The 23,895-nt window shown below is 46.7% G+C and overlaps 2 protein-coding genes across 2 annotated transcripts in view; one reads left to right on the plus strand and one right to left on the minus strand.

The window, feature by feature from the left end:
* Window positions 1–2,138: 2,138 nt before the first annotated feature.
* PCBD1 (pterin-4 alpha-carbinolamine dehydratase 1) lies at window positions 2,139–6,918 on the plus strand. Its single transcript, XM_082486731.1, has 4 exons — window positions 2,139–2,178; window positions 5,332–5,463; window positions 5,826–5,906; window positions 6,454–6,918. Exons 1-4 carry the CDS (start codon window positions 2,176–2,178, stop codon window positions 6,550–6,552), a joined length of 315 nt encoding a protein of 104 aa, XP_082342857.1. The 5' UTR covers window positions 2,139–2,175; the 3' UTR covers window positions 6,553–6,918.
* A 3,917-nt stretch (window positions 6,919–10,835) lies between these two features.
* Window positions 10,836–23,895, minus strand: part of SGPL1 (sphingosine-1-phosphate lyase 1) — a 31,006-nt gene continuing 17,946 nt past the window's right edge. The window contains exons 7-14 of the mRNA XM_082486372.1: window positions 17,853–17,941; window positions 16,563–16,668; window positions 16,005–16,103; window positions 14,368–14,517; window positions 13,892–14,130; window positions 13,091–13,237; window positions 11,195–11,315; window positions 10,836–11,105 (exon numbers count right to left, since the gene is read on the minus strand). Coding sequence (XP_082342498.1) covers window positions 10,965–11,105; window positions 11,195–11,315; window positions 13,091–13,237; window positions 13,892–14,130; window positions 14,368–14,517; window positions 16,005–16,103; window positions 16,563–16,668; window positions 17,853–17,941 — 1,092 coding nt within the window. The 3' untranslated portion in view covers window positions 10,836–10,964. The remainder of the gene's footprint in view (window positions 11,106–11,194; window positions 11,316–13,090; window positions 13,238–13,891; window positions 14,131–14,367; window positions 14,518–16,004; window positions 16,104–16,562; window positions 16,669–17,852; window positions 17,942–23,895) is intronic.

Here is a 23,895-nt window from a genome sequence, read left to right on the forward strand (position 1 = left end):
AACAGCAATGTACACCTGTGGGTTTAGCTGCCATTGACCTAGCCAAAAGAAGCACAGCTCTAAACTAGACAAAAAGGCAAGAAACAAGAGCAAAAATCTGTTCCCAGTAAAGAAGCACGTCCCTTGCACAGGGCTGCAAACTGCTCTGAGCAAACACCTTGCCCAACATCACTCAATTAATCATTAAAAGCAAATCTAAGGGGTCCCAGCTCAAAAAAGAGAAATTAAAGCTGTGCGGAGGGGGAGTTACATGCACTTAGGGATTCAGTGGTCGGAGTCAGCCAAACGATCCCCTCAGCCACAATTTCACGCTGTAGACCAAGGAAAATCCCAACTGCCCTGTTGACACTTCTCAGCAAAAGCACATCCCTCCACGAGAGATCTCTCACATGTAAGGCTGGCAGTTAAGGCTTGATTTATAACCTAGGAGGAGAAAATGCCATTACAAAGGAGCTGGGTAATCAGTAGACACAGTATAATTAATCTTTTTTTCTCCCGATGTTCTCCAGCCACAGAAATTCTCACCTCTAATGAGATGAGGTGTCTGTCAGTTGCTCTGTACTGGCAGCACGTGTATTGGCAAGGTAAATCAGACCGACTCCCAGCTGTGCTGGAACAAAATCCAACAGAGGGTAAGTGGGGTACCGTGAGAGATGGGGTATTTGCTTTCTCCCCCATCTCGAAATTGATAGGGAGGCCAACAGAGGCACTGTCACCTAGCCAAGGTGCACGCAAGGCCCTCACAAGTCACCATCATCAAAACACCCACTGCATTTTTTTTTTTTTTTAATAAAACTGCAGCTGAGACCACCTGAACATAACTTATCTGCAGCACCCGTATCTCCACCTGCAACTTCATGACAATATTATTGCTTCCTTTACCTCCTGCTTATGCCAGTATTTACAGGGGCGCTTCTGCTGGGCTGTGCTGATGAAACTGCCCGTCCTGCAGTTCAAACTTATGCCAAGAAAATGTTCTGCTGGCCTTTCCCAACCTTACAAGCAATCCCACCTCCTGATTTCATTGCTGGAAACTGTACAACAGCCCTCCTCTTCTCATCTGTATCAAAGCTTCCAGCTTTGTACCTGCAGACAATAATTTTCTTCTGAAGTACTGCATTACTTTCCAAGTCTTCTCCCCAGACAGACACTCAGGGTCTCCCAGGACACAAAAGATGCTCCTTTTTCCTTTTTATTACCCTGGCAAGCAAATCTACAGAGGGCAAAAAAGGAAAGGAAGAATTTGCTACCCTCTAACTCGCCTGCTGGAGAAACAAATCATCTCTGTGGCACCCACAAACCTTAACAGCAGAAAACAAAATGTGCACAAGAGTATATACAAGGGATGTATGTCACGCTGTATTAAAAAATTTCCAGAATCAGTTGCTTCAAGGGTAAAGAAAGCCATGAGGGTCTACTGGGGTGCTGAATTTCTGTCTACCACGTACATCAGCAGAGTACAAAATTGTTGTCAGCACTGGAAAATTGCCCATCACGTGAGTGAGTTTAGCAGACAAGGAGCTGCAGGACGCGGGCACAAATACGGCAGACCTGGAGAGCAAAAACGCACTGGGGAGCAGCACGCAGCATCCATGCAGACACCGTTCCCTCAGCAACAGGAGAAAACACCTCAAAAATGCTCAGAAGTGTTGTGCTGCACACACTCCCCCCCCCACTACTCCTGGCTCTTGGTCCACGTGCTGTGATATAATCCAGGCTGTCCGCAGACAATGCAGCCCTCAGCTCATGCTTATCACCGCAGAGAGCTCAAAGGGCTGGGGGGCACACATACGCTCAGCAAGGATGACTGTCACATTCGTCACACGTGTCGGCAGCAGCACCAGCTTTAACAGCCTCTTCTCCATCCTGTTCTGCCTTTTCCTTGTGCAACAGGTTAAAAAAAAAGAAAAGGGACCCTACAGGAGAGGGGCGGGTGGTTCAGGGGTGGACACACCACCACTTCAGCGTGCAGGGGTTCAAAGGGACGCTGTTTTAGCATCCCCCATGGCCCCTTGGCGGAGGGGGGGGTGACCGCTGCCAGGCAGCGGTTCTCCGTGGGTGGACCCGTCCCCCTCGCCACGCCTCCCGCCGCCCCGGACAAGTCGCGGCTCCACCGGGCTACGGTACGGTACGGCGTGCACCACCGGGGACGGAGGCCACCGAGACCCGCCGGCCATGGTAAGTCGCTGCTGGGAAATCCAGCTGTTGCTTTGCAGGTTGGTAGCAAAGGACGGGGCAGGAAGGTTTCGGCGGCAGCCCCGGCCTCCGAGATGAAGCAGGAGGCTAGGGAGAAAGGAGCAGAGCTTCTGCGCTGTGGTTAATAAGTAACGCAGGGCGCTCTGCCGGCTGCTGCTGGATTATCAAAGCCAGAGAGCTCCGGGCTCGGTTCCTCTGCCAGGGGGAGGGAAAGGGTCCGTCAGCAAGGCTGTGCCGCCAATGTGACCCCCCAGTCAAATTCTGCATGGCAAGTGTGACCCCCACATACCATGCAACTCACCCTGGCTGGCTGGAAATCAGATTTTTCATGGCAGCAGAGGGGACGGGAGGAAAAGGCGGTGGGCCTCATGGCACACCTCGCTCCAGCCCTGCCTGCAGGTCCTGCTCACGCCAGGGCTGTCCCCTTTACCTCCTCCTAGGTGACAAGTCCCCCTTTAAAAGGGAAGATGTTACTTTGAGCAGACAGGGTTGTTTAATCTCCAGAAAGCCCAAAGCTCTCCCAGTTTCCCATGCTGGTTCCCTTCCCTCGCTTGCACAATGCATATGCTTGATTCCCTGCTGGGAAAAAAAAAAAAAAAAAAGAATAAATATAAAAATCCCAATGCCTTGGCAGTTGAGAGCCAGCAAAAGAAAACAAAATAATTAAGTTTCTCTAATAAGAAGAGTGTGTTTTAAAAGAGTAAGCGCACATGAAAGCATGAACATGCCACACTGACGAAAACAGCAGGCTGGCCAACGTGCTGGGGTGTAGAAGGAGAGAAGGGGAAGGCAGCGGGGTGGAGGGCACGGAGGGTGCTCCGAGCAGAGGGTTCGCCACCACAAGACACAGCTGGAAGAGCCGGCATTCATGCGGTCCATTGGCCAAACCCCAGCCTAGCCATGCCTTGGAGAGGAGCTGGGCCTGGAAAAAGCCCCCAGGGCCCATCTTCCCATGGAGTTGGGATACAGAAAAGGGTTCGGAGAACAATTAAATCCGCATCCCTCCCAAGCAGTCTGGTTTCTTGCTCTGCCCCCGGGGTAGGCTGGCTCAGCACCCAGCCCCCTGCGTGCATACCCCTCTGCTCCGGCCAAGCAGCAGCTCCACCTTTACGCAGCTTTTCCTCTCTTTAGCACCGATACACAAGCAGGAGTTTCCCAAAACCTGGTAGAGCCCCTACCACATTCCCATCAGAGTCACCCCATAGCCTCGGGTGCCCCCCTGCCAGCGGCCCCGTGCAGAGCCAGCCTCCGTCCCCACGTTATCCAGTTGCTAAGCTACCCGCACCCAGCTTATCACGCCATCGCGCAGAAGGGCAACGGCTGAAGGTTTATTGCACTGAGCCGTGTTTACTCACTACCTTCCTTCCAGAGCTCAGGAAGGGACGGGGTTGACATTAGTAGGGAGGGGGTGGTGGAGCCCAGGGCTGGCAGGGGGCCACCCAAAACGCCGCACAAAAGGCTGGGCACGGGTGGGTTGCACGCTAGCAGCAAGGACGGAGGATGCACGGGCAAGGAAGGCATTCCCCAAACATCCACCAAACATGCAGCCGCGACGCTGGGGGGACAGGAACCATCCCACACCCAGCCACCCCTGAGCTAAGGGGTTCAGCACGCACCTTGGAACTCTCCATTTCATGAAGTGCTCTATGGCTGACAGCTTTCCCTAAGCATAAGGGTCACGGCTACGCAGACAGGTAGGCACCCACACAGCCCGATGGCTCAGCAGACCCAGTAACATGGGAATAGGGCATAATCTCTCCAATCTTCCTCAAAACATGCAAAACCAAAGAACAACCCACAAAAAAACATCAGCTCCATGGTTGCCTCTCTGGTTTTGTACAGCCTGTGAATAGGTAAACTATAGGAAAGGATGATTTGCTTTAGTTGCTCAGCTGTTTAAGATGCTACTTCTGAGCATCAATGTCCCATCCCTGGAGGTGTTCAAGGCCAGGCTAGACGGGGCTTGGAGCAACCTGGTCTAGTGGGAGGTGTCCCTGCCCATGGCAGGGGGTTGGAAGTAGATGACCTTCAAGGTTCCTTTCCACCTAAACCATTCTATGATTCTATGCCCAAGCAAAGCATTTAAGAGGCTGCTGACCAAACACCCACAAGAAACAGTGGGCCATATTTGTTGGGACTCATATCTAACTTGCCACGCTTTGCATACAAAGGAAAACAAATTGCAAAGAGATGTTGTTCTTTGTCATTGAGAAACAACAATCCTCCCCAACACGAAAGATCAGATCACCTACTAGGAAAGAATTTTAATTGCCAGAACATAATCCTTCTGATAGAGCAATAACCCTCCACACTCACTCCTGCCTTCCCCACTGAGCCAGAAGATATGCTGACTCACGTTAGCCCCCAGAACTCCATTTTAGTTACATCTTCACCCATATTCACTCCCCAAAGCCAAGAAGAACTACTATTACTCCCCCTTCCCTTTAAAAAAAAAAAATAGCAGCAGCTCTGCCCAAGAAGGGAAGACAATGCTAAATCACAATCCCTCCCCTCTACCCTTTGTTACTCAGACAGAAACAGCCTCTTAATCTCCATCGTAACATAAGGGAGACCAAAAAGGAAAAGGAGCTGAACTCCAATTTAGCGTGACTCATCTCTGATTCACACCGCTTCTTTCTCCTCTAAAGCAGGCTTCCAGCACAGATGACCTGCAAATAAAGCCCTCCCGCTTCAGGAAGGTACTTTGCAAACCTCAAAAGGAAGCAATTCTCAGTTCTAGAAGCCACCACAGAGTTTTGGGTTTTTTTTTTCCCAGAAAATTATATGTAATATATCTGGGAGCTTAACCTCACACAGCCATCATTTCTTAGTACCTCAGGTTACAATGAATACACTGATAAAGAGGTAGCTGTTGCAGGTCAGAGGACAAAAGCGACAAGCTGGACTTCACTTGACCTTGGTACAGGACAGGTTACAGAGGATGGCATCGCTATCCCTTATCATCAGCGCCCCCCAATTCAGGTCCGCACACACGCTCTAACCCTCCCACCTGGTCTGCAGCTGCCCCCATGGACCCATAACTCCTATGCGATTCCTCACTGCCTTGTGCAACTGCTTCATCCTACCTCTGCCACGCTGATCTGCTCCTCTTCCCTTTCCTTTCTGCGGCGTCAGGCAGGAAAAGCCCACAGGCTGAGCGCGGAGGAGAGAGAGCAGCTGCTGCCAAACCTGAGAGCCGTAGGGTGGAACGAGGTGGAAGGCAGAGACGCCATCTTCAAAGAGTTCCACTTCAAGGACTTCAACCGGGTACGAGCATTGGCGGTACAGAGTTTTACAACGCAGGAGACCTGGTTTGCAGAGCAGGGAGTTCCATCTGCAAGGCTCAGCCAAAGAAATCCCTCTGTATTTCTCCTGAAACGTAACGGCTGAGCAAGATAATCTGCCCAAGACACCAAAGTCCTCAACCCAGCACATGGTTTGTCAGGGAAAAGCTCCCCAAAAAGAGGAAAACCCATAGAAAACCCCAACAGAGATACAGAACATCCCAGGCCTTGTATTTAGTTGGGTTACCCAGAAATGTGTGTAAAATTAATAGCCGTGGGGTGAAAAACAATGTATCGCAGGGTAAGTGGTTCAGAGCTAACTTTTTGTCTTACTCCACTGGGCAGGCCTTTGGCTTCATGACCAGAGTGGCTCTACAGGCAGAAAAACTGGATCACCACCCCGAATGGTTCAACGTGTACAATAAGGTAAGAAAGAGGGATGGATAGAGGCAACCAGAACTCTTCAGGGAACGCATCCCTTCCGTGAGGCATAAAACAGCAGCAGCAAGTGCTGTTCAGATCTGTGGGACCTCATTCCTCAGATGCTCTTCCCTTGGCGTATCACAGCCAGCATACAGCTATCACCTACAAATCCTTTCCTCCCCCTTTTTTAACTTGTCCAGCTGAGTAGTAGCTGCCTGTAGGCTGGCACCAGGGTTGCTTTTATAAATCAGTATCAGAGCTAGCAGCAAGGGGAAAAGCTTCTGGAGAAAGAGCTGAAAAGCAGACACAGCTGGCTGCTGTGGCCAAGGCAGTGGTGGCAGTGACAGCTTGCAGCCAGGACGAGCTGTAGGAAGGGGAAAACCAGGCAAAATGCCAGACCACCCTTCCCACCCCAGGAAATTTTGCTAACAAGTCTGGAGAAAGTAATGGTGCTACCTGCCTCATCAGATGCAAACCATCGCAGCACTGGGGGGAACTGTTCCTGCTCTTTCTGCCAGCAACACTTGGTCAGTCTGTCTGTCTGGTTTAGGTTCACATCACCTTGAGCACCCACGAGTGCGGAGGCTTATCGGAGCGTGACATCAACTTGGCCAGCTTCATCGAGCAGGTTGCAGCTTCTCTCTCCTGACTAGAGACACACACACGAAGCCACAAATCAACTCTGCCACTGCCACAACCCGCATCTCGCCTGGATGGCCGCACCTAGAGCCTTCTCCCATATCCAAGCTAGTTCCTGGATCCAGACTGCCTAACGCCATGCCAACCCCCCCTCTGCTGAAGCTCAGATGGATGGAGGCACTTCTTGAGCACCATGCATATATCCAGCTCTGATGTTGCCACTTCCATTCTTAAACCCTTTGTTAGCTGCACGCTACCCAGCCTGCAAACTGCTGAGCCTCTGGGGCTTTCAGCAGAGGTGTCCTTTTACCAGGAGTCCTGTTACACAATTGCACCAGTAAATCTTTCCAGACACTGACCCCATCCAACCACTGTGTTATTGCTTCTTACCTACTGGAATATGTTTTCTACTTAAAAGGTGGTACATGAACCCTTTGGTTTTTCCATACCATATCAGCAACCGTGATGTGCAATTGGGTTATTTCTGTAACCTCTTCCTAGCAGTATTATAAGCAGGCATGTGATCTCACCCCTATTGTAACCGGCCTTTAGTAGGATACCAACTGAAAATGTTTACAATAAAGGTCTTGGTTAACCTGATGTCAGTTTGGAAGGAGGCCTCACTGTCAAAATTATGCCAACAGGTTTTTTTCCCCCCAAGGCAGGTACTGGTCTGATTGCTCTCAATAAGGTGCTTCTGCCATGGAAAAGCTTCTTGACTAGGCAACGCAGAGAAATGGCATGTGCCTTCACAGGCCTGCATCTCAAAGTGAACGGGGTCTGAAAGAGAATGAGATTATCAAAGCCAGAGCAGATCAGATAAAAACGGCTTGTGCTAAAATCATAACCAAGGCACAAACACAGGGAAGGCATGATCAAAAGGCACAAAAGCAGCACAGCATCGGGCCAGGGGCGGCTTACGGTGGAATTGCTCCCAAAAGAGGTTGTAGGTGGCTCTGGTGGTGTAAGATCTTCACTCCAGTAACATAGGGATCTCTGCATTCAGTGAGTCTGCAGCCAAATTGCTGCGTTTTTGCTGTAACAGGAACAATTTGCTATGAAACCAACAATAGCTGCTTTCAGCAAAACAGTCTGGGAGAAACACTATAAACATCCAATTCAGGTCTTTTTGTTTGTTTGTTTTTTTAACCCTTTAAAGTTCTATAAAGTATTAAGAGAAAATCCATAGCTCTTTAATGACAATTTTCAGCATCCTTCAGCATCACACACAAGATGTAGCTATAGACACCACCTTTATCTCGACAGGATGAAAGAGCAGTCGTCGGGCAGAGTTAGTAAGATTCATAAACCATTCTTCCTGCCACAGACCAGGCTGTGCACGAGCAAAAACCAGGAGCGAAAGGTCCCCATTCATTCAAAGGAGCATTGAAACAGAAAAATAAAGAGTTCAATGAGCCTAGATAGCTAAACGCACCATTTTAATACAAACTAGGCCCATTTCACCATCTCTTCAGCTATTTCAGCCTACAGCTTTACAGTGGCAAATTACAGCAATACAGAATACCGCCATCAGATGAGCCCATCCCATTTGTTCATGAAAAAGTCAATGTGTATTTATTGGGCAAGATATTATTGTGTCGTATGCAACCCTTCCACTCCCCCCTCCCTCAAGTCATCAGAAAAGTGCAGATGAAATCCATGGCATGAAGACACACAACTCTTCTTGGTCCATCCCATTGGATATTCTTCAGTCTAGTACCTAAGAGCACGCAAATCCCTTGGGAGTGCTTTGTACAAGCAACAAATTTAGCGTCTCGCTTGGAAAACCTGACAGTAGGAAATCTCGCAGGAATTAATAGTCGCAAAGATCCCTCCAGGTCTAAAGTACCATCCAGTTTCAGATCATAATCCAGTCCATGAAATTCTTCCTTTTTATGTTTTAAATAATTATACAGCCTGTTAATCGCACTGTTTTTCTAACACCATTTGGCACGATAAAGGCAATGCAGATTACATGTTAGATGACAAGGATGAATAAAGACTACCCACCGGTAAATTACAGTGGCCTATTGCTGACCAGAAGTTTACATTTACAGTATAGAACAAATACACATAAAATAATCAAACCCACAAATATTACTAGTAAGTGAAGCCCAGAATGGAATACACTGACTTACAGATAACATCTTCAAATACATCCAAAAAACGTGAAATGGAGCACTGATCTGCTAGATCCGTCTACTTCCTCGGAGGAGAATGCAACCAGGGAAGACGGAGCTTTTCTCTCCTTAACCCCAACCCAATCCATCCCCTCTTTCTTTTAAAGCAGAAACAAAAAGAGTACCTCCCTTTTTTGTTTTGTTTTTTTCTTTTAAATCTCGGTTCAAAAGGGAACCATCACAGTAGCCAGACACTTAAGACTGTCTCCAAAGTATAGCAAACTCAGAGATGCAGTAATGGTCACATTAGCAAGACGTTAACAGAATAAATAGGTCCAACACAAATGCTGACTGCCAGAGCTGGTAACACCATCAAGAGACTATCAGGCGATTCAAATGCGATGTTTTCAAAAGGGCTCAGAGACAGTGCGTGAAGTTACCTGTTTAAGAGCAGAAGGCCAAAACGCTTTTGTCTCCTAGCACTGAGAATAAACCTGTTAAAAAGCAAGTATTCTTCCCACAATCACTGGGCCCCAAGGCTGCTGCACTGGTTTGTGCAGTGGCTGGCAAGTAACCTTCTCGTTCGGGATAATAACTGTGCAAGTGTGTGCTTCGAGCTGTGTTAAGCCAGTGAGGGTCAGCTTTGGGCTAACAAGCCCACTGCAGCAGAGAGACAGATGCCTTAAGATGCCCTGCGCAAGACTGCAGATGTGGCACAAAGTCTTCACCCAAGTGCTGAATCTGCCCAGGAAACTCTCAGTAGCATGCAAAAAAGCTGAGAGGAAACACATAGGAAAACCCTGCAGGAGTGACTCCACCGCTGTTTAACAACTCAAGAGATTCTAGCTTGTCCTTGAGGCCACAACTGCCTCACAAGCTGCACTGGGAAAACTCTCACTGTAAAAACAGCAGAGAAAAAGAAGACAGGTGAGCCATATGCCTAAGGCTTGAATACCTCCAACTTGCTGCATCCTATCATCTACCTCAGAGCTACACCAGCACCTTTGTAATACTGTGAAGGGACCTGGCTCAATATAACTATTATTCTACCTTATAGGCAAGCATACTTTCTCTGAGGCCAGTCTGCCTTTGAGGTTTGGTTTGGGTTTTGTTTTGTTTTGTTTTTTTTTTTTCAGTATAGTACCATAAGGAAATGACCACAGCAAATTCTGCAGTCAACAGCTGAACCCTCAAACTCTCCCTGGCATCCCACAAAAAAAAAAAAGCCAGAGAAGCATCAAGGCACAATGGTGAATGCCCTTTTAAGAATGTGCCTTAAAAGAATCAGTGCAAAGAGCAGAGATTACTACTATTACAAAAGTCGCCTTTTTATACTAAAAAGATCATGGTAAAAAAAGGTCAGCTTTGGCGCCATCCATTTGCACGTGAAGTCCCTAGCCGTGACACAAGCCAGGGCCTGACTGACTCTACTACAGCGTTGTGAGAAAGTGCAAAACCTTCAAGTTATGAGCAGTGAAATCACTGTTTTGCACATCCCTCCAGAATTGTGCACGGTACAACACGCACTCTAGGTGGTAAATGCATGTCTTCTCTAGAAGAGGCAGGGAAGCAAAACAGTTACTGTGTACCTAGGATTTTCAGTACCATCCAGTTCCCCTCCCTACACCACCTGCTTGGTTTCTATTTCTGCTGTTATTCAAACGAAGAGATTCCAGGAACTGATTTAGTGTTGGCTTTTCTTCCCCTCAGCAGACATTGATTGCAGTCGCACCGAGATCTCCAAAGGGAATTTCAAAAAGAGTACACGACCGTCTTTCCTTTGCAAATTTGTCGGCTCTGCATTACACAGATATAAGGTTCCCAGCACAGTCTGTTAAATGCAGTAGCTTGGAGGAATACTCAAAAGAAAACAAAATATTCCATTTATTTTCTACCTTCAACTTCTGGGAAGATTGAAGCTTTGGAACACAACATGAGAACTCAAATCTAACACTTGGCTGGACACCGGCTCAATACCGGTTGCAAGGAGAAGAAACAGCAAGGAATGAAGTGACATGCAGAATACCTGAGGAATTTGGAGTTGTGGAATGGACATTCAATTCACCGTCAATAGTCACGATGAAAATAGGCAGGGAGAAGGGAAGAAAAGCCCTAAAATAAAGTTGGGCATGAAAATAATGCAGATTTCAGAACAGACTAAGACAGGGAAGGAAGTTTTCAAGATCAAGCCGCCATCAGACCTTCAATTGTAGGAACAAAGGATTACTGCAATCTCTTCCCCTAAGAAACTTTTCGAACCACCCCAGTGCTAGTTGGCAAGGCACCGATTGTTGCACTACAGTCAGTGGTGGCCAGGAGAGCCGTTCATGTGCTTTTCACTGCAAGGAACATCCGTGCTGTAGAGGCCATCCAAGTACGCCTGAGAAATCTCCGCTACCAAGCTCCTGTCTGGGACGGACTGGGCCATTCCATAGATGGCTCCCTAAGCAGAGAAGAGGAGGTCATTACATAGGATCATTAATGAAACACACTCACCCCAAACACACCCTCACTATATGGTGGCATCCTTACCATGCCTGTGGTCTTGGCGTTGAGGTCCTTCATGATATCCTCAATGCTGTCTTTGACATCTTTCAGGAACTGTTCAGCAACACCAGGCTTCGTGTGCAACTGCGTAATGCAGAGATGAATGCTGGGCAGGCAGGGGAGAGGGAAGAGATTAACCATCTCAACCATCTACAGCTCCACATTTTCTGAGCAGCCGACAGCAATTTAGTCCTTCACTGGTCAGTGACAACTGTGTAACTCCTTAAAATAGCATTTCAGCAGTATAATGGGAGAAGACTCTCCCAATTCAAGTAATCCCTGCAAAGTACTTGCTAGAACCAAGCTGCGCAGACTTCAGCTCTTCTTCTGCGAAATGGCAAAAATTCTTTCCCGACTTCACCATAAACAGTTAAAGGCCTATAATTTCCTCGCTTCATTCCAGGTACCTCTGGTGAGAAAAATGCAGCTGCCTGCAAGCATGGTGATCCTTGCCATCATTTCCCCTCTCCTTCCTCTCCAGCTTAGATAAGCCATCAGTCACCCACAGCGTGGAAGCGAGCATCTACCAGAAGGAACAGGGCCACTCGCATCTCTGAGCTATCGCTTCAGGCTCTCTAGACTTCGCTTCATGCTAACTGCAAGTCCAAATTTTTTTCAGTGCAGCTACATCTGAGAGCATTTGCCCCTTTTACCCACAGAAAAACAACAACTACCCACTCAGGGAAACTCTCTGACAAACATCCATTTTACACCAGGCTAGAAAGATCACTGAAAATGATCAGCTCTTCATTGTTCTTTCAATTACCTTCCTCTTCAGTGGGCAGCAAGAAGATACTAATAATAAATAAATCAATCCACAAACCCTCAGTTAACATGAGATAAAACCCTGGCTATTTATATTTTTCTGATTGTATTAGACACAGGTAAATAGAAAGGGAGCCTCAGATGTCCTCTGCCAGGTTCATTAAAATTACTGTTGCCTTACCCTCACTGCAACAACCGCTATATACCAGCAATTACAAAAGCAATTCCTTCTCTGCAGAGAAAAAGGTCCAACTTGTGCAAGGTCCTGCACCTAGGTCAGGGCAACCCCTGGTATCAATACAGGCAGAGGGATGAAGGGATTGAGAACAGCTATGCCGAGAAGGACTTGGGGATGTTGGTGGATGAAAAGCTGGACATGAGCCAGCAATGTGCGCTCACAGCCAAGAAGGCCAACCGCATCCTGGGCTGCATTAAAAGAAGCGTGGCCAGCAGAGCAAGGGAGGTGATTCTGCCCCTCTGCTCTGCTCTGGTGAGAACCTCTGCAGTATTGCATCCAGCCCTGGGGCCCCTGACATAAGAAGAACATGGACCTGTTGCAGTGGGTCCAGAGAAGGCCACAAAGATGATCAGAGGGCTGGAGCACCTCTCTTAAGAAGACAGGCTGATAGAGTTGGCGTTGTTAAGCCTGGAGAAGAGAAGGCTCCAGGAAGACCTTATTGCAGTCCTTCAATACTTAAAGGGCGCATATAAGAAAGACGGGGACAAACTTTTTAGCAGAGCCTGTTGTGATAGGACAAGGGGTAACGGCCTTAAACTAAAAGAGGGTAGATTTAGTTTAGATAAGGAAGAAATTTTTTACAATGAGGGTTGTGAAACACTGTCCCAGGTTGTCCGGAGAGGTGGTGGATGCCGCATCCCTGGAAACATTCCAGGTCAGGTTGGACGGGGCTCTGTGCAACCTGATCTAGTTGAAGATGTCCTGCTTACTGCAGGGGGGGTGGAATAGATGGCCTTTAAAGATCCCTTCCAACCCAAACTATTCTATGATCAGACGGATAACACCACTCAGCAAATCGAGAGCACTACGTGGCCTGAAGACGACAATCTTGCATACCCTGGCTATGCACATCACTCCACTGGTCTCCACAAACTCACCTTGATGGGAACTGTAGAACATTTAAGTTCCATCCTTTTGCAGCTAAGAAATTAGATAACCGATAAATGTCGAAAATGTCCGAACCGATGGAGAGGACAGACACTTCAGGTTTCCCAAAAATGAAGATGCTGTCTATTTTTCTCAACCTTAAAAAGAAAAAGGAGAAAAGAGGTGACTGACCGTGGTTACAGGGGCCAGATGTTCTGTCCATCTATCTGGAGCCTTAAAGGAAAAGCTACAGAAGAGAACAGATGACAGCACATCCCTACCAAAAAAAATAAAATAAAATAAAATAAATCACACAACCAGCCCAGGCCATTGGGACTTGCAAGAGGACTCAGGTCATTAGAGGCCCTAAAGTCAATACACTCAGGAAGAAATGGAAAAGAGGGAGGACAGAGAGGCAAGGGAAGACAGAGTAGCAGAGAAGATCAACTTAGCTCACACAGCAACACAAGCACCCCAATAAGAGAGAGTATAACCCTACTTTCGTTATTTTCATTAAGTCCTTCCAGATTCTCCCTCAGCCATGGCTGAGGCAGAAGAAACTCTCACAACAAACTCACAACAGCTAAATAAAGGCGCCTGCACCCCTCCTCTCTGTGCCTCTCAGCTATCTATGCATAAACAAAGCATCATCTCGCATAGCTGCCCGGTGGATCCCCACCCAGCAGGTAACATGCTATAGCTTCTCCATTGAGAAAAAAAAATAAAGTTGCAAGAGAAACAGAAACAGTTTGGCAGAAGGAGTCCAGAAGGGCATTAAAGAGTGGGATCAAAACGCTAAGGCACATACATACTCTGATTCGAGGAAACGAGCTGTTTTAATGATCCTCTTCGTAGCTTCAACGTAGCCTGATTCCCCTATGTGCATCAGAGTTGCCCAGCATGCGGCTATGATTCCACCAGGCCTGGAGCCTGCCACAGAGGGGGAGGCGTATATGCCCCCTTGCCAGTCAGGTGCTATAAAGAACTGGTACCTCCTGTACTTCTTGTCACTGTACAGCACCACTGAGGAGCCCTTGGGAGCGTAGCCATACTGCAAGGAGCACAGAGAGCATTAAAAAGCAGCAGGAGGGCACAGGGAACACATTCAAGCACTCACTGCATGTAGTCACCAAGACCCCACTTGCCCATAGCTTCTGAGTCAGGCAGCCCTTACCCCTGCACTTCAGCGCTCCTCCGCCTAGCGGAGCAGGAATGTCTGAAGACATGGATGGCATGGGGAATTGCTCCCCAGAAATGCATTGGAAGACCTTTCTCCCCTTCTCCTTACCTTGTGGGTATCAGCAGAAATGCTGGTCACACCTTTGACACGGAAGTCAAATGGATGCCTTAGAGGGAACCCTGCCTTGTCCATAAATGCAATGAGAAAACCACCCAGGCAGGCGTCAACGTGGAAGGGGATTTTGTAATTCAGCGCAAGCTGTGTGTGAACAAGAGATTCTGGTGAGTATCATACAATCAGGCAAGAAAACCATGTGGTCAGAGCACCCAAACTCCAGTCACCAAAAGGTACTCTGCATTTCACAATTAAAGGTTTCCTGGACCCCTTTGGAGTCATCCTGCCACTCTCAAGCTGTTGAGGACAGGAGATTTGGAAGGGCTGGGATTGGAGCACCTCCCTTATAAGGAAAGGCTGAGAGAGCTGGGACTCTTTAGCCTGGAGAAGAGAAGGCTGAGGGGAGACCTTATTATGGTGTACAAGTATCTGAAGGGTGGACTGAAGGAGGATGGAGCCAGGCTCTTTTCAGTGGTTCCCAGTGACAGGACGAGGGGTAATGGGCACAAGTTAGAACACAGGAAGTTCCGTTCAAATACACGGAAACACTTCTTTATGGTTCGGGTGACAGAGCACTGGCACAGGCTGCCCAGGGAGATTGTAGAGTCCCCTTCTCTGGAGATTTTCAAGACCCGCCTGGATGCAGTCCTGAGTAATGTGCTCTGGGCAATCCTGCTTTGGCAGGGGAGTTGGACTAGATGATCTCTAGAGGTCCCTTCCAACTCTGAAAATTCTATGATTCCAGGATGCCTTCTCCTGCCTTCCACATATTTGAAGATCGCCAGAAAGAGGAAAAACATTGTATTTTTGCAGTTTGCTGAATTTGCCAAAGAGATGTGACAACTTGGTCTGAAAGGTGTATCCTCAGTAAAGTGTAAGGGCATGATTCAAATGAAAAGAAGGTCAGAGGCCCCAGCTGGTTACATACAAAATAACTGGATTATGGAGGAAAAAAAAAAAAAAAAAAAAAAAAAACAGGAGGTGCATTTGAAAAATAAGATTCCAGCCCTTTGACTCGTACTCCCTCCAGGCATTCCTCCAACCTGTGCACCGAGTTTGTTACAGCCAGTAGGCCCTAAATCAAAGCCTTTTTGCCAGGTGGACTATTTTGCTGTTATTTCCTCTCAGGTATCAAAGAATAAGCCCTTCTGGTTGGACTCGCAGCGGGTGCAACTAAGCTCTAAGTCATGTACACAATACATACCTTCAGTTACAGCAGAATTTTATGGCACAGACTTGAGAGTTCAGAGACAAAGCATGAGCAAAAGGCTCACTGCTTTGCCTTGCTACAACACACCGCGTGCAGCAGCTCAAGTCTGAAACCCAGCCCCACATAAACAACTTTATGATAATGCCCAGAGTTACATTGTGGTATTTAAAGTCCACCTTCTCACAGCAGTTAGAGTGCAAAAAAAAAAAAAACAGTCCCATATTCCTCCACACTTCCAATTGTGTCCTACATACCCAGCTGTTGGTTAACACCTGATTTGAGGACAGTAATACCCTCCCAACCAGTCTGCTCTTCCCACCAGATTCACTGGTTGGCATCCTGCAACGCCTCTGCTCTTCTTGTACATAAGGACATGCTGGTTTGATTGCTACAGCACCCAAATGACCCAGGGGCACCTTACCTCTGCCACCTCTTCAATTGGGTCCATAATTCCATGCGGGAACTGGGGAGCGGAACAGACCAGCATGGCTGTGTTCTTCGAGATAGCTCTCCTCATTGCCTGAAGATTTAAAGAGAGAAGATGCTCACATTCCATTTACCAAGTGCCACCCTGCCAAAAAAGATAAAAAGTGAAAACGTGCAGCGTCTGGTCTTAAAAACCAACACACAAAAGCCTATAGAAAGCAAAGCAATGAGCTGCAAGCATCAGCAGACATCAACTGAGTCATTTAACTCATCCACTTGGAAGTACTAGAACACTTTTGTTCACCCTCATCTGAAATCTGGGGCTATTTCTGAAACACAAATTACTTGATTCTAAATGAATCACACAGGACAAAGGGATGGATTACATCCAATTATTTCAGACAAAACCTCATCTGCAATGACAGGCACTTACTCCTGCCATTTTTCCTTATTTCCAGGAAGCACTCGTCCCTTTCTATAGGTAGATTTCATGCTATTTGCTGCACAATGCTAATTTCCCACAGAAAGAGTGCCGTGCTGCCTAAAGCGATACCTGAACATCCACTTCCATAGCCTTGGTCAACGGTATGTGAATCAACTTCAGCCCAAAGTAGTGTGCTGCCTTGTCAAACGCTGCGTGAGCACTCACTGGGACCAACCTAGAAAAGTAACAGATTGCATACATCAACCCAGGCAGCACCTAAGCCTGAAAGTGAACAGGAGGGAAAAGAGGAAAAAAATTCAACGTGTAGGTATTTCTGTGTGACAGGCCACAAACAGGCCAACTGTATGTTTCCACTAGCTAAGAATCGTACAGACCAAAAAAAAAAAAAAACCAAAAACATTGGGGAAAATGCTCTCTGGGACAGACGAGAGGCCACGTGCTGTTCTGAACTAAAATGATGGACACTCGATCTTGAACAACCCAGAGAAAACCTATTCAAGTAGTTCTATTCCACTGCCTGGTCTTTTGTGAACCAGGAACCAGAGTTCCCAAGTAAGTTAATTTCTTGTCATATCAGTAAATATCGTACCATCTCTAACCAGCTACTATCCCCGAGAGGGGCGTATGACAATATCAAAGGGAAGGAGCAGCATAAATATACCAAATGAACATAGTATTTGCAGTCGCCCATCTCTAATGGCAGTGGCTGAACAGCCTTAATTAATCTTGTTTTCTGAGGCATCATATCTTTATCAGAGCCTTTAATAGCATGCAAAAATCTTAGAGAGGGAAGAAAAGAACCGCAGGAATTCAGCAGAAGATGAACACCACAGTGTTTCATCTCTCTTTGTGTTTTCCCCCCGTAAGCAGTTACCCAGAGAAACATTTTTGATGCACCGTCTAGAAAAAAGAAGCGCATTAGAGAGAGCAAATCCTCTATTAGCAGTGTAATGATTAGCACAATTCTTCATTTCAGCTCCAACCAGCCCCAACTTCAGTTCCAGAGTTTTCAGGCTAAACCCTCTTTGATCTGAATAAATCAAACCCCTTAAACACTTCAAAGGGCCTGACAATCTCTGTTCAAGAGGGGCCCAAAGCAGAAATGAGCAGACTCTGCCTAGAGCAGCACACAGGTATTGCCAAAATACATCTGCACAGCATAGCTACCACAGCCCCCCAGCAACATTCATGCCTCCCAGGCTGCTTAAAGGTTCCTATCCTTTTGCACCACTCCTTTTGACCCAGGTTTCTCTCCTCCAGACACAGATGGACAAGCAGGAGGTAGTAATGAGCTATGAAATGAAGGAATAGCGGGGTCTAGCAGCCACCTTCACTCAGAGAAATAGTAAGCCCCACAAGCTCCCAAAGCAAAAAGCAAGCCACGGAGGTACCACTCACATTTCTGGCTGTTTGATGCCTCTCTCGTAAGCCAGGTCCCGGTACGCTTTGCAGGCCATCAGAATGCTCTCAGTCCCCCCAGATGTCATCTGTTTTGAAAAGAAGCAAACAAGAAAAACAACTGCTTACACGGATGTTGCAGAAGAAAAAAGCAAAAAAGGCATGCTGCCACAGCATCCCTGCCCAGAGATGTTTCAGAGGCAAGAGATGCACAGGACCAGCTCAGGTTTTCAAGGGCAGCAGAACAGCTCAAGGTAGCTTTCTGACATTCAGCTTGAAATTCCACATTTAAATAAATGTTGACTCCTCTCTGTCTAAAGGGGGAGGGGGAAAAGGGAAAACAAAACAAAACAAAAAATATCCAACTCAAAAGCCTGACAAGAGGGAACCATACTGCACAGTCACTAGCTGGCAAACGTGACCGCATCTCATTAAATGACTAGTACATGCTTAGCTCTTGATTACCCAGGGATTGTTTGTCTGGTTTACAGATTAATTATGCCACGTACACAGAAACAACAAAGTTGATTCTGTATTGAGTTAGCTGAAGTCCAGCAGGGTTTATTAGGTCTGGAGCAGCACCACACTGAGGCACAGAGCCAGCTAAGGGCTGGCACTGCTCCTGAGCTACAAAACCTTCCCCAGAACCTGCAGCACTGCAAAGCGCAGAACCCTCTCCCACCTTCTCTTTGCAGAGGTCTGGTCAACGCCAGGCCAGAGGTTGTAAGTTCTCAAAGACGCAAGAAAGGTACACGCACAAGCCGTTCAATCAAGTTTACTATTGCATACTAGAACACAAGAGCTGTTGCAAATAAATAAAAGTCTTTACAGGATAAAATTCCTCAAGTGGGAGGACTGTCTCTTGTTGGCCAGCCTTTATGAGTTCTGACATGCAGCAGACACAAAATTGCCTGGGCACAAACCTTTCAAAGTAAAATTTCAACCTAGTAAAATGTGAGGTTGCTTTTTCAAGTAGCCTGCAGGACTGCCTTACCGCTATGCTGGGTGAGCCATAACTTGAGGATGGCTGACACCTGGGACAGGTACACAGAAGTGCAGGTGAAAGAAAGGAATCAAGAACTACTTATAGTGCTAATGGAGGACTGATTTTGATCCCCATATCTGCTGAACCAACTGCAACTTCCCCTTTTAACCTCTTCCCCCCAATAAATAAACATAAAAAGGCTGCAGTCACATTTGCGTGCCTTATGACATCTGCTAGTCTGGGTTTTCCTTTGTTTTTTCCCCTGCTGACATAGCTGCTAACCCCCAAAATGCAAAGAAGAAGTGTGACTGCGTGACAATGACTAAACATTAAGTACAGAGAAAAAGCACAAAGTTCACAGGCACATAAAACAGCCTGTCACATTTGTTCCTAACATGATCCAAGCCAGCAGCAGCTGCCACCACAGGCAGTGTGGAAGTGACTGTCACACCACAGACAATTTCTGCTTTTTTGGTAGTTTAATAGCAACAGCTGTCACAGATAAACCCTAACAGAGCCTCACAGTGGATAAAGAAATCATTGCATTTATTGTGAAGCAAATAGATGTTAGCAGGAACACCCTGTCCTAAGCATTTTATGGGCTGTGTCATTCACTTCTCAACCCTTTTAATAAAAAGATCTGTGAAGTTGTCAGCTATTACCTTTGGGGAAAAAAAACCCAGCTGGCATAAACATGGATTACCTTCCTATTGCTGGGTGGGAGAAGAGGAATGGGATTATTGCATACTTGTAACACTGCTTGCAACATTGCTCACAACATTGCAATGATTGTGAAAACTTTGCTAGGCATGATTTGGGGATCTTGGGATTCACGTTACTGAACACCAGACACTTCATGCCACCAGGCCTCCTCCTCATTGAGCAAGAAGTCCCTTACCTCTACTTTCATCTAGATAACTTGCTCTTCAAAGAGCAGCCTCTGCACAGTCTTATTCCCATTTCGATCCTTCCACCAAAGCACCAACATCTTGCCCTTACGCACGACAAACCTTTCTTCAAAGCCTGGCTTACCACCTGCATGGAAATGCTGAGCCACACACAATTTTGGGGAAGTCAGAGTCACCACTTTTGAGTAGTTGGTCAGATGCAGGTTAAGGAACAGCATCCAGGATGGATCCTCCTCCCAGGCACCAAGACTGGCATGTAGATAACCACACAGAAAGCTTGTTCAGGCAGCTGAAAATCCACCCCAAAAAAGCTGAATTTCAGCCAGAGCAGCTTCCTGAATTACCCCACAGTCAGCATATCAGTACCAACATGACCGTGCACCACAGAGATGTGCCAGAGCAGCTTGATCTACAGCAGCACCTTCAGCGTGGTGCAGCTACAACAGCAAAAACCCTTATGGGTTCACACGATTTGTACCTGCAGAGGGAGTCTGCTCGTTTACAGGAGGCTTTGTCAGTTTAGCTATCAACAGCAAACTCGTTCTGCTATAGCCAGGGCTTGAATCACTGTCACAGGATACAGCTTCCCCACCGCCTGCGGCATGCCGGCAGCTGGCCAACACGCAGTGATTCAGCACCCGCCAATGGCTCACACAAATATTTTTTTTCCCCCTCTCCTCTAAATGAAAGTCCACAGGTTCAAGCGATGCCATGGGGAAAAGGGGCTGGAAACAGGCATTGTTTTAAGCAGCTTTCCAACCCTGCGCTATCTTCAAAAAGCCAGGCAAAGTATGTGGAAAAAGGCAAGCAAACAGACTTTTTTGTTCTTGATTTATTTATTTTCCATAATGGGAAGGGAGGAGAGAAAGCACAGGGGAAAAAATACCCCTCCTGCTTTCTAAACTCAGTGTATCCCTTCTGTTACTCCCTCCCTCGAAATCCCAGTGCTCTGGAACCTCAACATTAAAACAGCACTAAGAGGTACAGTCCCTATTCCAGGATGATTTCTTTGGCCACGACACTTGCATGTCACTGTCAAACCGTCAGGCATAAAAGAACCACTTTGGTTCATGGTCTCCAAAGTTTTGCTTGCATTTTCACCTCCATTCAGACCCTGGAGACAAAGCTGACCAGAAGTTTCACTGAGCTGAACTACCCCATGAATAAGAACGCAAACTACAATTTATTTCTAAGGTAGCATTAGAGTAAAAGATATACCACAAAACCACTGCATGGTCATAACGTAGCGGCAGGCTCACATAAAACTCCTGTAAACCTTGCAGGTTGTAAATTCCACTAGTTGTCTCTCTCAAGGTGACCTGCTCATCACTACAGATAAAACCTGACAGATCTGCAGAGTTTAAGCCCCCCAAGACACATCACTCACATTTCACCGCTAAAAGTCCTACTTCAAACATGCAGCTATCTCTACCACAAAGTTGGGAAGCCCCAGAATAGGGGAGGAAGACAAGCCAGCTTCTACAAGAGGTTTAGGTTTACATCAGCTGATTTTGCTCCCTCTCCTGTCCTCAGCTGCAGAGAAAGTGAAAAGAAGAATTCATAGAGATTGACATCAAATACACTCCCTACACAATTTTCCCCTGCACTTCAAAGCTGCCCTTTCTTTTTAAAGTTCAAAAATCTACAAAAAAAAAAAAGCAACCCACCATTGAAGCTTGCATAAAAGCAGTGATTTCTCCCCAAATTAGAGGGGAAATCCACAGTGCCAGCACTGCAAAACAAAGCACCTCGTGAACAGGAACATATGCACACATCAGACAAGAACAAACTCCCCCCATTCCTCCTCTCTGTACCGAGCTTAATTAGTCCTTCCAAATTATTGCAAGAACGTGATTAGAATCTCCTGGGAGCCAAATTCACCGATTCCTGTCTCTTTGCTCTTGTGTAACACGATTAAAAGAAAGAACAAAAGTAGTAATTAGTGAGAAATAGGAATCACCCATCCGCTGCTGAAAATGATTGACTTTTAAAAACTGCTTAAAAACCTGAACATCTCTCGATGCAATTTAAGGCAAAAGGCATGTCTGCACCACCCCCATCACAAGGGCATTGTTGGTGGTTTTATGCCCATGCTTAAAATAAGGAGAATTATCGCCCCCACATCTCAAATAAAGGCAAGTCCTGTAAATAACACAAGCTGCTCATCTGACTTCACATTCAGAAATCTAAAAAGACATGTTTCATTTTAGCATTTATTAAAGACACCAAAAACCTTCAAAGAGGAAGCAGGGGATTGCTCTCCAGATACCCTGCTTAGCAAGACGTCCACATGACACTGGGCAGGACTGCACCGGGATCCCCAGGCTGCTGAAAGCCCTGGGCACAGCGCATAGGTGTCACTGGGCTGCTTTTCCCAGACTGGAGCAGCAGAGTATTAGCCCCATTATAGCACTGTTCTGCAACATGCTGTGGAAATCGGAGCACAAAGGAAGTGAAATTGCCTCACTGAGAAGCACAGACAGAAAGTTTTTGGGTTTTGTTTGTTTGGGTTTTTTTTCCACACAGCATAGCCACAGATACACTCTTCAGAAACACCAACAAGCTCCTTCTGCCTTCAGGGACCATTCACCAGGCACCAACAAAATTGGACAAGCAGTCCTAGCTGCTTAAATCAGGTAAATCCAGCAGACAAGGACCTGGCACTAAGAGATACTGCTTTTCAGAAATGGCAGGGATAAAATTCAGGGAGGAAAAAAAAAAAAAAAAAAAAAAAAGGCATTTGGTTTAGTTTGCAACACTGCAAAAATTGAAGCAAGTAAGCCAGAAGCCTTCTCAGTAGAAAAAGGCAGCAGCACCTCCTGAACAGATCAATTTAAAGATAAAGATAACTCAGGGCATTGCACCCTCTCTGGTTTAGCCATCTCTGTTTTATAGCCTCACCAGTTACTGAAGCGTAACTGCAGCAGTCTGAGCGACCAGCTAGAGCAGGGCCTTCCAGAGACAGAAAGAATACCATCAGTTTGAAAAAATGCTCCTTTTAAATGGCTTTGTAACTGTCCAAGCCTCCAGAAATAATTCTGAAATGTTAGTTCCGTTTTGGGGAGAAGAAAATAAGTCTGTGAGCCTGACTACTTCAAGTGCTCTCCATATATCCACCCACATCTCCAACAATGATTAGCAACTCTGGACACTCTTCACAGTCAGGAAGGGCAACGTGGGAGGGAGGAGAAAAAAGTCCACTGGAGAGACTCGTTTGGACAAGATAATTACAGGGATGCAATTAATCTTCTGTTTCCGGCCAATCAACTTTTCAACCCTCCCTCTCATCCTGCAAATTTGACTGTTCAACCAGCTAGAACGTAACTCCACAGCAGGTTACATGCTTCCCCATTTGCTTTGCTTCTGTTTGAATCCCAGCAGCGGCTTTGCAGCGCAATCCTTGGAAGGGAGGGGAAGAAGAAAGGTGCAGAGGGAAAAGCAGGATTCCCCAGACAGCATCGGTGGAGGTCTCACGTTGGCCACGATCGCTGTGATTGTTTTGGAGCAGTTTTTCATCCATTCTGAACTTCTCTTCTTAGGCAATTCTACTTTTAAATTTCAGTGAAAGAGCACACGGGGCCAAGGTTGACACTTGTACAACACACATTTTACGCAACGAAAATTGAACACGTGCATTGCAGGCTTCAGCAAGCAAAGTTCTCCAAGCATACGGTAACTGTCACAGAGCTATCTGACTGTGGTATCAATTGACATCTCAACTGTTGATAACGATGCGTTTCAACAGCTTTAAATCCAGCCTCTTCCCCACTCCAGGGATAATCTCAGCAGTGTTCTCAGCACTGCGAACAAGGGAGGAGATAAGGTGAGGTAAAATGCTTTTTATAAGCAAAGAGGCACGATCCTTCTCTAAACTCAAAGGTGGCACAAGGAATTCAGTACCAAGAAGACAAGTCAGGTCACAGGGTGCGAACTCCTGCTATTAAAAGCAACCACGTCTTATAGTCCCAGACACTGCACAGTCAAGTTTCATCTTTGACCCAGTTGGAGTTTGGTCCCAACTACCCCTACTACAAGGCTACTCCAGTACTCACCTCCTTAACACAAGTCTCCAACTGTCAGATTAAGCCCATTCAAGGCCAGTTCACCTCATAAGCTCTTCTGTCAACTCTGCCTTCCCATATTGATCTTC

This window comes from Vanellus vanellus (assembly GCF_965231255.1).
Source record: "Vanellus vanellus genome assembly, chromosome: 7".
NCBI lineage: Eukaryota > Metazoa > Chordata > Aves > Charadriiformes > Charadriidae > Vanellus > Vanellus vanellus.